At 42.7% G+C, this 14,280-nt stretch overlaps 1 protein-coding gene across 1 annotated transcript in view; it reads left to right on the top strand.

Annotated features, from left to right (window-relative positions):
* The window catches only part of MPHOSPH8 (M-phase phosphoprotein 8), a 30,924-nt gene extending 24,992 nt beyond the window's left edge, over window positions 1–5,932 (top strand). Inside the window, exons 11-14 of the mRNA XM_088458600.1 lie at window positions 281–435; window positions 2,734–2,861; window positions 3,677–3,760; window positions 5,007–5,932. Of these exons, the coding sequence (XP_088314726.1) occupies window positions 281–435; window positions 2,734–2,861; window positions 3,677–3,760; window positions 5,007–5,048 (409 nt within the window). The 3' untranslated portion in view covers window positions 5,049–5,932. The remainder of the gene's footprint in view (window positions 1–280; window positions 436–2,733; window positions 2,862–3,676; window positions 3,761–5,006) is intronic.
* The last annotated feature ends 8,348 nt before the right edge of the window (window positions 5,933–14,280 follow it).

Below are 14,280 nucleotides of genomic sequence, written 5' to 3'. Positions count from 1 at the left end.
AGCTGTTGGAACAGTGGGCGGTCTAGTTTTAATTTAGAAACCAATATTTGTAGTATTTTTAATATAACTAGCTGAGTAAATAGTCTGTATTAACCCCTACCTTACATGCTCCTGTAGTAAGCCAATAAATTAGCTTAAACAACTGGCATTTTGAAAACCCATACAGTGATGCATTGGAGAAGCGATCAGTCACCGATTTAGTGCAAGGATGTAAAATGATATAATATGGGGCCCATACATCGGCAATCAGGATATAACCTGTTATACATTGTGCCCCCAGACTCTCCAGAGTGGTAGAAGATGCCATAAAGGATTATTTTGAGAACCGCCTTGTGCTGCTCGAACCCATTTTCCCAATCGTCTGTCATCGGCTTTGTGAAGGACCAGATTTTTCTTTAGACTTCAACTACAAACCTCCGTATAGCATACCTGAAGGTAATGTATGTACGTGTGCTGTATGCGGGAGGCTTCTATCTATAAATCTGTCCGTAGCCCAAGGCTTGTCGGTGTAATGAATGAATCCAACAACCTGCGGCTGTGACTATAAGGCTGGAGCTATACAGCTGTCTTCAGCATTTCCTAGCATTGGTTACACTCAGTCACTTCTGTGGCCACACCTTGATGTGACTCTGGACCTGCTGCTCCCCCCCCCCCACCCCCCCCAAATCACGCCGTAGACCATGAAGATACTGACTGCAAATGGGTTTTGTATTTTTTTTTTTTCCTCCTCTTTTGATATACTAAATGTAATCTCATGTCACAAGGAAATGGCTGCGTTACACCTCTAAACCCTGGTGCATTTGGGCACGACATGCACCATTACATTGAGTAATGGGCGAAAGAAAACGATTGAATTTCCCCAAAGAGAAGTCCGATTTCTAGATCTTGGTCTCCATAGTAAGTTTAATTGTATTAGTCTCTATGGAGGCAATTACATGCTCTGTATACAATGTTACTGCTACATCAGCTTTTAGAGACTCCTAAATTATTAGTGTAAGAAGGATACCACAGGTGTCAAAAACAAGTTATTTAAAGGGGGGTATTTAGGGGGGGATAATGCCTTATCCATCCTAAATATTTTTTTGGGGGTCTGTACCCACTTAACGGTTATAAAAGGGGTTATCCATTGGTAAACTTACAGTGATCTCGATATACTGGTATAAGTGGCTGGTACCTTTAGCCTGTCTTGCGTTGCGTCTTTTAGGTTACTGGCATTGTTGCTTTTTAATCATAACCATTTGATATTAGAGCATTATGGCGGTAGTGTACTGATAGTGTTATTTAGCACTGCGCAATATATTGAGTGGTCAGCAGCTTGGGGGACAGAGCAGGTGTGAATGATCTGTGACCGTGCACCTGTTGTTGTAGGACTAATGCCGCGTACACACTAGACTATAAAAGATAACTATATCATTCAACGATATATTGTCTAGTGTGTATGGTCCAAAAGACCAACTATGCGCGCTCCCGTGGGTCGTTAACGATATCCACATTCGGCTGTACATGCAGCTCAATTTGGCGATACCGTTAACGATGCAATGCTGGTGAGTGCCCTCCCCCTCCCCCCCCCACCTGTTGTTCATCGCACTAACCGATGGCGGCACACCTGTTGGGTCCCATCGCTGACTATATCACCGCATACACACATTGGGGGTCATTCAGACCCGGTCGCAAGCGTTGATGGCTCGCAACCAGGTCGATGTTCCCCCACTGGGCATGCGCACGTCGGAGCCAGCTCCGACATGCGCATGCGCGAGACCCGGCTAGCGATGGGCACTCCGTCGCTAGGGGTCTCGCACCAAAGGGGGCGAGCTGTCGATGGGTCCCCTTTGGTGCGACAGCTCGCCCCGTTTGGGAGTCGGGCAGGGGGCGTGGCCGGCCAAACGGAGGCGTTCCCGAAGGAATGCCTGCCGTTTGGGGGGTGGCCCCACTGACATCAGCAGTGATGTCAGTGGGGAGCTTCCTGCTCGATCAGAGCAGGAAGCTCCTTGGGGCTTGCGAGTGCCGAGACCCAACCTTAGGGTCTCGTCGCAAGCCCCGATGGTCGCGATGGTCTTGACCATCTCGACCATAACCCTGGTCAGTCGCTAGAGCTGTGGGTGGTAACCCACAGCTTAGAGATCGACCAAGAGGTGGCACTACAAGATGCAAGCGGCCGCCCTCATTCAGAGCGACCGCATGTATCTAACGACCGAATCTGAATGAGGTCCATTGTCTAGTGCAGTTGTTCCCAACCACAGTCCTCAAGGCACACTACGAGTCCAGGTTTTAGGGCTAGCCATACTTCAGCACAAGTGTCTTAATTAGTACCTCAGTTATTTTGATTTAACCATCTGTGCACAATCATGGATATCCCTAAAACCAGGACTGTTAGTGTGCCTCGAGGACTGAGGTTGGGAATCACTGCTCTAGTGTGTATGCGGCTTAAGTCTCAACTATTCCCAACAAACAAATGGCCGCAGGTGGTTGGGTTTTTTTTTCATTCCAGTTTATAGCAAAGTTTTATGTCCAGGCTTTAAGCTAACTAGTTGGTCTGTCTCTGTCTGTCTGTCTACTAAATTATAGACTTTGGAAAACCCTCAGCATACCTGTGTGGAGACTTGTAAAAAGAGTGTTATGCATAAATGTAAATTGGGTTCTTATTTGCGTAGGTGTGTTCTGATTGATGGGTAATACTGAGAAGACGTAGATGGTAGATCTGTAAATGTAACACTTTTTTTTTCTTCTCTGTAGAATCTGGAATTCTTCTATTTGTGTTTCATGCAAACTTCTTTGGTAAGGAGGTGGTGGTTCGGCTCTGTGGGCCATGCAGCGTTCAGGCTGTGGTTTTGAATGACAAATTCCAGCTTCCAGTGTTTTTGGTAAGCTACACGGAACGCTAATGGAGCGTACACACGGTCAGACTTGTCAGACTTGTCAGATGAACGATTAAACGATTTGAACGATTTGGACGATTTGACCAAAGTTTTGAACGATTTGAACGATTGAACGATTTTTAACTGCATTAAAATGAATGGAATCGTCCAAGTCTGACTGCAAACCCATCAGATGTCAGATATCGTTATCTGACAAACGGGAACGCGCATCGTTGATCGTCCATCGTTCAGGCATGTCAGATATGAACGATTTTTCATCAGATATGAACGACTGAACGATTTTTAAATCGTTATCGTCCATATCTGAAGAAAAAATCTGATCGTGTGTATGCACCATTAGATGTAATAGGCCACTTTCACTAGGCATTTAGCAAGTAGTATATCCACGTTTGCAGGCCACTGTTTGCCTGCTGTTACACTGTACTTGTCCCCTACACATGAGTGACAGCCCTTTATGTTAATTGAACCAATACCCAGCCTATTAGTACAACTCCCCCTAGGAATCAGTAACATAAATACTAAACCTTGGAGAGAGCTAAAGTGCCAACCAATAGGCTCCTAACTGTCAGTTTTCAAACCCAATCTGTAAAGTGTCAGGAGCTGATTGGTTGGTACTGTCTCCAAGGCTTAGTACATCTCCCCAATAGCCACTTGAGAGGTTTGCATTTTCATGGCGGCTGTTATATCCCACAAGATGGCTGCCTCCTCTGTGTGTAGACTGAAGCACCTATGAAATATTCTATTGGTAATAGCCCATATTTGGGTCTCACTCTTGGCGTAATTTATCTTCTGTTTTCCAGGATGCGCACTTTATTTATTCCTTCAGCCCTGTATCTGGCGCTAACAAACTGTTTATTAGACTATCGGAGGTGCCCACTGCAAAGGTCAGTGACTACTTTCTAAACCTACAATTAAAGAACCTTTTTTATTTTTTTATTTTATCCCTGAAGCTGCATACACACACAACGATTTAGTAAAAGAACGATTTTAGTAAACTATTTTCAAGGGAAAAATTACCGAAAATCGATTACTAAAATGGTTCATTTACTAAATGTAATGTAACGATTTTTTTGAACTACAAACGATTTTTGCATATTCCCTTACGGAAAATCGTTGTTGGTCAGTCTGACTGAACTACAAACGTGAACGCGCATGAATGATAACGATTGAATGAAATGATATCGTTATCGATAATCGTTCAAAAAATCGTGTGTGTATGCACCTTTAGTAATGAAATAGAGCACCTATAAATGCTGCTGTAATTGGTGACCCAGGCTTTGCATAATTAACACTGTGACGCAGACTTTTTTTTTTTAACTGGCTAGATCTTTGCCCTTACTAAGGCCTCATACACTTGTTATGCTAGCTAAAAGCATGGCATTCACACTTCTCCACTCTCCAGTAGGTTTGATACATTCCTCCCTATGTCTAGTGTCATTGTTCCCACCACCGCTGCTAATGATGCTGCAGTAGCATTATAGCTACACCTTCTCAGCTGTGTTCTTCTCTTGTGCAAACATTAGGTACACACACACCTGTTGACGCCATGTTTGATGTGTGAATTTATTACGCATTGTTCACTAGTCAGATTTACATCAACTTTTTATTTTTGTTTGCATCCGCGCCCCCCTCTGTCTGCTCAGGTTCTCTTCTCACTACGGCCTCTCCGCAGCTGTGGTCAGTCAGTATCGTGTATCTGCCGTAGAGTGTGTTTGGCAGTGCTGCTGGGTACTGTTACACATAGTGGTGTTTGTCAGTTGGCTGGTTGTGTAATGGGCCTGTCACACTCCAACACACTTCATAATTGTACTAGCGATAGATCAACTATTGCCCAATTTTCACATTTTATTACATCATAGAATCAACATTGATTTATTCAGTAATTCACTTCAATCAACACAGTACTTTGTGATGTTAAAGAATAGACTGTAAAGCTCAGCCTGGTGTAGTTTTGTACAGTCTTCCCTCCTAAGGCTAGTGTACATGGTTTGTAGATGCTTCTATCTACTCTATAGTCTGTACCGCATTCATCTTTCATGCTGTGTGTGACTACCTGGTGCCATCTGTCAGGATGTGGGATAAATGTTTTTGTGTACCCAGACCATCCTAATTGTCGTCTTTCTTTCCTAGGTGAAGCTGCTGGTTTGTGCATACAGAGTACAGCTGCATTAAGTGATGACTGGACCTCTCTCTCTCTCTCTCTCCCTCCATTTCAGATTTAGAGGCTCCTTTTTGTACATAATGTTAAAGAGATGGATATGCCTGGAACAGTCCACCTGTGTTTTTATTAGAAGTCACATGTACAGTAGCATTTTATGTGACCAGTCATTCCTGTCACTCTCTTGTTCTGCAAGGATTTCCATGATTTATGTGGTGTGCTGTTACTGGGAGATCCTAGTTTCCCATTGAAGTGATCATCTCGGATGTAATGTCTTTCTTTTCCTCACTCTCTCTTTGGATGGACTATGCATCGTTCCTTCTTTCTGTCCCCTTATTACTATCCATATCCCACATGTGTCTTCCCTCAGTGCTCTTGCTCAGAGTAACCATACACAGGATTTGATGATAAAACTTTGCACAGACAGAGATGTAATTCTTGGACCTGCTCTAAATCTTCTAGACCTGGGATAACGGTAGATTGCCCCATAAGAGCCCAGGACGATGCTGTACATTATATACATGAGTTATTGGAGATGGAAGATTACATGTTCCAGTTATGTGAGTGGAAAGGACACTGGAAGATAAGGATGGATTCTCATTATCACCTATGTCAAACAGAACCTAAAAAACAATTTCCACAATGTGGAATGATGGATTATAGTGTCTATATTTTGCAGCTTGATACCTAATATATAGGGTAATATTAAATGTTAACTCTTTTAACAAACTAAACCATTTATTGTGTGTTAAGTGATGAATAATCACTGACTTTCTGATGGTAACAGAACGAGGTTTGATCCCTCTGTCCTGACACCGTGGTCTGACCGTATGAGATTTTTTGCTACATACAGACTGTAAATAAATGCTGGTTGTTGCTCTGTGCCACTGAGCACTGACTTCTTGTCTGTTACATTTCTCCAGATCCATCTGCCACAGGCCAGCGAGTGTAGGGGATTTGTAAACATGGTGCCCCCCTCTTTGCTCAGAGGCTGCACACAATTTGAATGTTTTATTTCCACAAATTGAAATATAATATTTGAAATCACTACATGGATCAGGGTTTGCTCAGGTCACTTTAGTGAATATCAATCGTGTATATATAAATTTTTGTATAATAGGATGTCGGCCTACCCAATGTGTTTCGGTACAGTGCTTTCCAAAGACCTGTAAGAATGCATGAAATAATATACCATAAATCTTGTAAATTTAAAATGATAAATAGTTAAACACTGAATTATTTTGACAGTCTGCAATGGTTGTATAGTGAAAGAGGTACAAGAAAGTGTAGCTAACTTATGTTGGGGGTGTATTTATTATTTGCAGGATATCCCCCCAAAAATACTGTTGTTTTTTTTTTTTTGGGAGTACACACAAATATTAAGGATCCCTGGGATTTACCATGCAGATTGTGCTAAATGTAACCCATTGCCATGTAAATAGAATTGTGTGAACTAATGTTGCTGTATCAGAGATTATTATTATAATGGGACAAGCTGTTCTGGGTACAGTTGGGAGATAGTATGTATTGCAGGCTATGTTATGTAAGTACTAACTGACACACGTAATTAATCCAATAACTCATGTATATAATGCCAACTTTTATAGTGGGTTACACCATTACTGAGGCCTCTCTTTGACCCAATGTAGCTTTTGGCTCAGGTGAATTGGGCAGTAGATTGGTGGCTGAAAAAAAAACAAGATTTGGTGGAGCAAGTTGGTGATGCCTCTGCCTGGCAGGGGAAGCTGCCATTGATATGGTACTCATTAGGGCTAAAGTTCAAGAAGACAGGAGTGGTCCTGTTCAGTTCCAAACTGGAGCAGAGGGTGAAAAAAAATAAATATATATATTACTTTTCTCCCATCCATTCCCCTAAGGATAAGGGTCCTAGGTTTTGGTTCCTCATTCATGTAGGAAAATGAGGATTTAGTCTTCCAGGGGTCAGGTCTCTGCTTCAAGCAGATGACAGTGGGGAGCTGATTGGCTGGAGCATCATTATACGCAATGAGTTTTAAAACTCGTTTTGCATTATAAAACTCGTTGATAAATGAGCCCCTAGGTGAGAGACATTGTAAATTGTGATTTATTATCATCATGGTGCCCCAAATGTTCAGTAGTGCCTTACAGAAACAAATGAGTGACTTGCAGTGCAGGACATGGTTTATATACATTGCTGCATTAGCGATTAAAACACTCAAAATAAGCAGCAGGGAGTCAGCAGTCAAGTGTTAGGTGCCCTTGTAGGGAGTAGAAGCAAGTATAAGGAGATGCACATGAGAGATGAGGGCCCTGCTCGTGAGAGCTTACATTCTAAAAGGGGAGGGGCAGCGAAAAAGGTGTGACACAGATATGGTAGACAGGGAGGGGAGTGCATGAAGTGGGTTAGGATGAGAGCTGGAAGGCCTTGATTATGTAGTGGGTCTTGAGAGCCTGTTTGAAGATTTGTAGAGAGGTGGATACATCCTAGATCTTTTGAAGTTCCTGCCCAGGTGATTTTTCACTATAGGTCTTTCTGTTGTCAAAATTGTCTCACTACAAGGATTGGTCAAGTGCCTTATAGCTGATAGGCATGTGTTGATTCACTTTTGCAGGAACATATTGACAAAGAGGATGTTGAGGGCTTTCCAGATTTATCTACTTTCTAAATCGAACAAGTCTCAACAGCACTTGTCCCTATGGGTGCTGCTATAGCTTAGCTGGTGGCTGAGAGGTGACAACTTCAATATTAATCACCTATTCAATGTTTTGAATGGATGCTAGTGATAAGATGCAAGATCTGAAGGCTGCAGTAATGATATATCTTTTGTGCGTGCAGCTCAGTAGCTTTGATCACCACCAAGCCTAATAGCCAGTTTTCTACTGCGCATCTTTGCCTCCCTGCAAAAAATTAATCTCAGTACAACCCCGTGGTACACTAACCATGTACTCCCGGATCCCCTGTCCTTACTGCTGTGGCCTATCGCATGGCATGTGCCCAACACCAGAATAGACAGCAAGACCTCGTCCCTGTCCACAGGTAGTAGAGAGAGAACGGCCCGCTATTCTCAGCTGGACTTTTAGCTGCAATTTTGAAAGGGCTCAATTTACACAGCACTTGCTGTCACAAAGACCACGTACACTGTTAGCTCTGCCCTTCAACAATTAGCTGTACCTCACAGGCTTTCATGAGCTTCCTGGTGCAAATATCCAACCTCATTCTCAGCATGTGATCTCCTGTGGTCCCCAGGTCAAATAGCCACACAAACTGATGCCCATGCCTCCTTATCATCTCGCTCTCACCAATTTCTAGAGTTTTGTCCTGATGTACCTTTTTTTTTTAATTTTGCCATTTACTGCCCTGTCTACCAACCTGGACTGTTTTCTCTTCCTTGCTTCACTTACAAACCCTGCTCCTGGTATAACTAGCAATTACTGACTATGATGGTTCTCCCATTGGCTAAAGTACAAAGGTCCACGTGAAACGTTTTCAACACCTGCCACAGACCATTTAGTCTACTGTCAAACAGACTTCTTCGTCTGTGCCAGTTGAAGGCACCCCTGCTAACGATTCTTCCGCACCACCTGTATCCTACGCGGAACTACTGCAACTACCGGTGGATAATTTTTCTAATGCTATCAAATAATTAAGATCAAGAATCCAACACTTCCGGCCAAGTTGCAGTCAATAGAGAATTTGCAAAGACATGCACAATATCCCCTAGCTGTGGCAACGGCTCTCTTCTATACAGAAAGTTCACTATCAGCTGTTTAGCAAAATTGTTAATTTAAAGAACCGCTTGCAGCAGAATAACCTTCACCTGATCAGATTGCTTTAAAAAGTCCTAGGACCCAGGGCTTTATTTACATAGCAGCAGCTGCTTCCCAGCAGGTTGGCAAGTGAAACTTTTAAACAGCACCCCCAGGCGGTATAAATTTCTCGCCTCAGATCTCCCTAATATACTTTGAGGTTCTAATGAGATTCCACACTGCAATTGATAAAGCAGACCACATGGGGAATACACAAGACTCTACTAATTCCCATCCATGGGTGGTGGTCTTCTGGTTTCAGGTTGCCCACAAGGTCATTCTTTGGATGGCTGCTAAGAAACTGGGACGTTTCAAGTAGTAGGCTATCAGTCTCTCTTATATTGAAATAACTGCTGAAGTCACAAAGCCCAGAAGGATCATTTCAACTGTCTATTCTCATTTGGTTCAGCGTGTTAAAAATTTGTTCTCATTTCCATCTCAACTTTGTTTCGTCGAGGGCAAGGCTTAAGCCATTTTGGAGGATTCTGATTGGGATGCACTTTCTGCTCCCTCTCAAATCTTGACCCTGGTAAGTATGGCTTTGGATTTAACATAGTTGATAAGTTGGTCTTTGAGTTATGCTCATAACCACAAAGGTCTTCCCTCTATTATAATGGACCCGGTTATTTCAATCTCTTACCGCTGTCTGTAACTTTGCCAAGATCAGCCCTCTCTTGCGCGTGGGTCATGTGGGTCTGAAACAGAGTTAGTAATAAAAAAAAAAAATCAACCAAGTGGTCTGTCTACAGAAATTATTACCCGCACTTGGAACATATTAGCAATCCACTGCAAAACGTAACAAGTGCCCTGTCTGTGATGCATCAGCCCAATGGGTGCTCAAGAACGCTTTCAATGTATAAAAGGCCTACCCTCTCCAGCAAATAGATCTAGATACCAAGGGGCATATTCAATAGCCTGCGAGATTAGCAAAAAAAACCCGCACGTGCAAGGTTTTTCCTACACTTGCGGGTTTTTTGCTATTCTATTAGGTGTGTGTGTTTTTTTTTTTTTAAAACACGCGCAGGGAGGTTTTTTCCATGTACCTCTTGAGCGAGCGTGATTTTTCCTAAAATCACAGAACTTGGTCTGACACCCCCGCAGCGCCCCCCCCCCCCCGATGACTAATTAAGCAATTGGAAGTATCTAATTAGCTTAATTACTTACCTCCTGCAGCGCTGTCTTCATCCTGCGTCAGGAACCGGCTCTTCTGCAGGGGCAGGGGGGGGTGGTGGTGGTGTGTGTGTGTGCAGTGCTAGTGTGGCATAGGTAGGAAAACACAAGGACAGTAGGACATGCTAGTCCAATATATCTACAAATCTCTGGCATTGGAAGCATAGAGGGGAAAAAAAAAAGGAAGCAATAAACAAAACAAAAAAGTAGTATACACGACAAAAATCACGTAACAGAGTGAAAAGGAGTATAACACCGCACCTGGACAACATGATGGCAAAAAACAGTTTCACCACTAGGACCAGGATCTACCTACGCAGTGTAGGAGGCAACGGGATGGACAGAGAAGAGAACCAATGCTACCTATAGAATAAGATCTGTAAACAGATGAATCTATAAAAATAATCTACAATCAGAATTAGAATCAGCTGTGGAGAACCAAGAAAAACCCTCAAAAAACAATATCTCAGCAATATTCTCACTAAATAATCCGAGAAGGCACGGAAATGAACAAACCAACATAGGAGCACAAGAGCAAACCTATGTAATATTGAGAGCTACAAAATCTAAACTTTATATTATCAATTCGGAGAGTAACAAAATCAAGTGTATAATATATTATATATATATATATATATATATATATATTTTACACACACACACACACACACACACACACACACACACACACGTGTAAGTACCAGTAACACTAGTTATTCATTACTCACGTGACCCAATTTGGGGGATGATAGTGGTAGACAACAAACCTCTAAACCAAAACTATTGGAATAGTATAGCTCTTAAAACTGCATAAGGCAATCATAGCTCGTGAAGGAGAGTCACAAAGTGTCCATTTCAGCAAGCCAAAATAAAATAATACAGAGGACCACAGATTCATGGTCCAACAGCCTGGGACGTCATAGGTAGGTGAAGCAGATTGAGGTCTTCTCCGAGAGCTAGGGGAGGATCCCACAGTCTGGAAAGAGACTTATATCTAGGTCATCGCAAATCCGGAACTCGAACTAGATCAATGTCCAGAGCGGAGCAGAAAAGCCCGCTGTCATCTGAGAGACGAAGATTCACTGTCTTCCCTTCATTCGTAGCCATGAGACTAAAAGGAATGCCCCATCTGTACCTAATATTGCGGGAACGCAGAGCGTCCGTTAAGGGTTTGAGTTGACGTCTCAGCTGCAGGGTTTGCCAAGAGAGATCCTGAAACACCTCGATTGGATGACCATCAAACTTTAAACTGTCTAAATCCCGAATCTTCCGTAAAATGTCGTCTTTCTGCGTGAAATAGTGTAGGCAGCAGATCACATCTCTTGGCCGTTCAGACTGTAGACCTCTAGGACATAAGGCTCTATGAGCCCTATCAAAAACAATGAGATCACTAGGTTCCCATCCTAAGATTTCATTGAATAGTTTTGTTAAGACGTCTTGCAGACCGTGATGAGGAATGTCCTCCGGAATACCTCGAACTCTCAGATTATTACGACGACCCGTTATCCAGGTCATCTAGATGTGCTTTCAGGTTTTGTATTTCAACAGCTTGCGATTTTAGTGTCGACAAGGGCATGCTGGAAATGGTCCATAACCTCTCCACGGCTCTCGAACGCTACTATTCGAGATCCCAAGTGTGACAACTCAGATTTAAGTGAGGCGACTTCAGAATGCACCACCTCCTGCAACTTGTTTTCCAAAGAGGCATAATCCGCTTTAGAAGGAATATCCGTTTTAGTGGGCAGGGTTTTAAGAGTTGCAGGCCCTTCTGGAAATCTTGATGATCACCTTGGCCAGGCATAATTGAGAGATCCTCAGTCCCAGACGGGGTATCTGAAGTCGCAGAATTGACTGGTGAAGAGGGACACATGATGGAGTCTTTTTTTTTTTCCATCAATAAATTTTTATTGAGAATAAAATAGAAAAAAATGGGGTACAGAAAAAGGAGAAAGGGGCATGGGGGTAAAAGAAAACACAAATAACAATGAAAATTATAAGGTATGAACAGGACATCCATAAATATGTAACAATTATTACAATACAAAATATAGCAAATAGATAGACTAAACATCTGAATCTCCGAGGGAGGTTCATTTAGATTGCAAGGGGAAGACGGGTCCAGAGGGCTAATTCTCGCAGAGGGGGCACCTCTACCATCAGTGACATAGATATGTCATGGGTACCACTTTATAATAGATGAAGACGGAGCCTTAGAGTAACTAGCATCCCTAGTCTCCATTTCGAAATGAAATTGAGTTTTTGTAACAACTTTGGCAAATGGGGGAGGGGGAAGGGGACTTCCAATGTTGGGCTATTGTAGCCCTAGCAGATATTAAAATATGACCAAGAACATAACGAGCAGGTTTGGGAATAGTGAGAGGGTACCAATGTAAAAGGGCTAGAGAGGGATCTAGAGGCAATGTGAGACCTAAAACCTCTTGTATAAGGGAAAATACTTCTGTCCAAAAAGGGCGTAAAGAGGGGCAGTCACAAAAAATATGAAAATTCGTATCTTCAGAGTGGCATAAACGCCAGCAAAATTTAGAAACAGTAGGCCATATCCCATGTAGTTTAGTAGGTGTCAAATATAGTCTGTTTAGGCGTTTAATATGCATTTCAGTATGATTAGTGCATTTAGATAGGGAAAAAGAGGCTAAATGGAAAGATTCCCATTGTTTAAGGGTAAAGGAACATTGAAGATCAGCCTCCCATCGAAGCTGAACAGAAGATTTGGTCGTCTGGTCAGCAGGAGACAACAGTAAGTACCAAAAGGAGATGGCCCCACGGGAAGATGATCTAGATTGTCTATTTAGAATTTGGTCTGGTGGTGTTTGGAGCATGAAGGGGCCGGTATTAAATTGAGCTATCCAGTGATGGAGTTGAAGATAATAAAACCAAGCTGATGGGCCCAATTCAAATTTGGCACATAAATCAGAAAATGGTAAAATAGAGGACGGGGAAAGAAAATCTGCTAGGGACTGAATACCTAATTGCATCCAGTAAGACATATGGAGATTAGGAAACAAATTATCTAATGCTTGGAGGGATATGGTCCTAGTAGAGAGAGTGAAATTAAAATGAGTTGGGAGCCTAACATCCCATATCTTTAGTGTATCAAGGGCAGACTTGGGAAGTAATGGTGATTGTGGGCGTAGTTGTTTAGGTAACCATAGAAGGTCCGATAAAGGGAATTCTTGAAAAAGGGCACGTTCTAGGTCCACCCAGGGCTTAGTGTGGGGGGGGGAGAAACCAATCACACAGCTGAGAAAGGAGGGCAGCTTCATGGTACCTAGGTAGGTCAGGAAGCTTGAGGCCTCCTTGTTGTCTAGAGCGTATCATACGGTTATAAGCTATTCTAGGAGCTTTGTGTTTCCATACATAAGACGTCATTAGTTTCCGCATTTGTAACATTTTACGGGGTATTGTGTATGGTATAGCACGGAACAGGTACATCAGTTTGGGCAGTAACATCATCTTGAATGCCGCTAGATGGCCTAAGCAGGAGACCTTATGATTCATCCAAGCAGTGGTTAAAGTTGTCAACTGTATCAGCAGAGGGGCGTAATTAACAATGTGAATATTATTAATAGAGGAGAGGATAGAAATGCCTAGGTAGGATAGGGAGGAGTTCTTCCAAGAAAAAGGAAAACGTCCTTTCAAGGATTGAAGGATTGTAGGGGAATATTGATGGGTAGAGCTTCCGTTTTAGTTGTATTCAATTTGTAATCGGAAGCAGCACTATAGTTGTTTAAAATATTGTGGAGGGGAATCAACGAAGTCTCCGGGTCAGTCACAAACAATAAAACAGTCTGCAAAGAGACACAATTTATGAGAAGTGTTACCTACTGAAAGACCAGGGAAATCAGTGGATGAGCGAATCATCAATCAAGATTAGTGGGGAGAGAGGGCATCCCTGTCTAGTGCCGTTAGATATCTGGAAAGGTGAGGAAAGGAAGCCATTGCTAAAAATCCGGCCTGAGGGGCCAGTGTAAAGAGCATTGACTGAGCTAAGGATATCACCTTGGAGTCCAAACCTGTATAACACCTGGCGCATATAGTCCCAATGGAGTCTGTCGAATGCTTTTTCAGCATCTAGTGATAAGAGAAGTGGTCGTTTATTATGCGAGGCCCATTCCACCAGGTCCAGGACCCTACGTATATTGTCAGGAGCCTGACGTCCAGTAGCGAAGCCCACCTGGTCAGGGTGTATTAACTGAGGAAGTAGTGGGTTCAGACGATTAGCTATTAGTTTAGCATAGATTAGATTTTAATGTCTGTGTTAAGAAATGC

Source organism: Taudactylus pleione, unplaced genomic scaffold (assembly GCF_031769625.1).
Source record: "Taudactylus pleione unplaced genomic scaffold, aTauple2 ptg000842l, whole genome shotgun sequence".
Classification (NCBI taxonomy): Eukaryota; Metazoa; Chordata; class Amphibia; order Anura; family Myobatrachidae; genus Taudactylus; species Taudactylus pleione.
The sequence above is the reverse complement of the archived record's forward strand: the minus strand, read 5'-3'. Positions and strand labels throughout refer to the sequence as shown.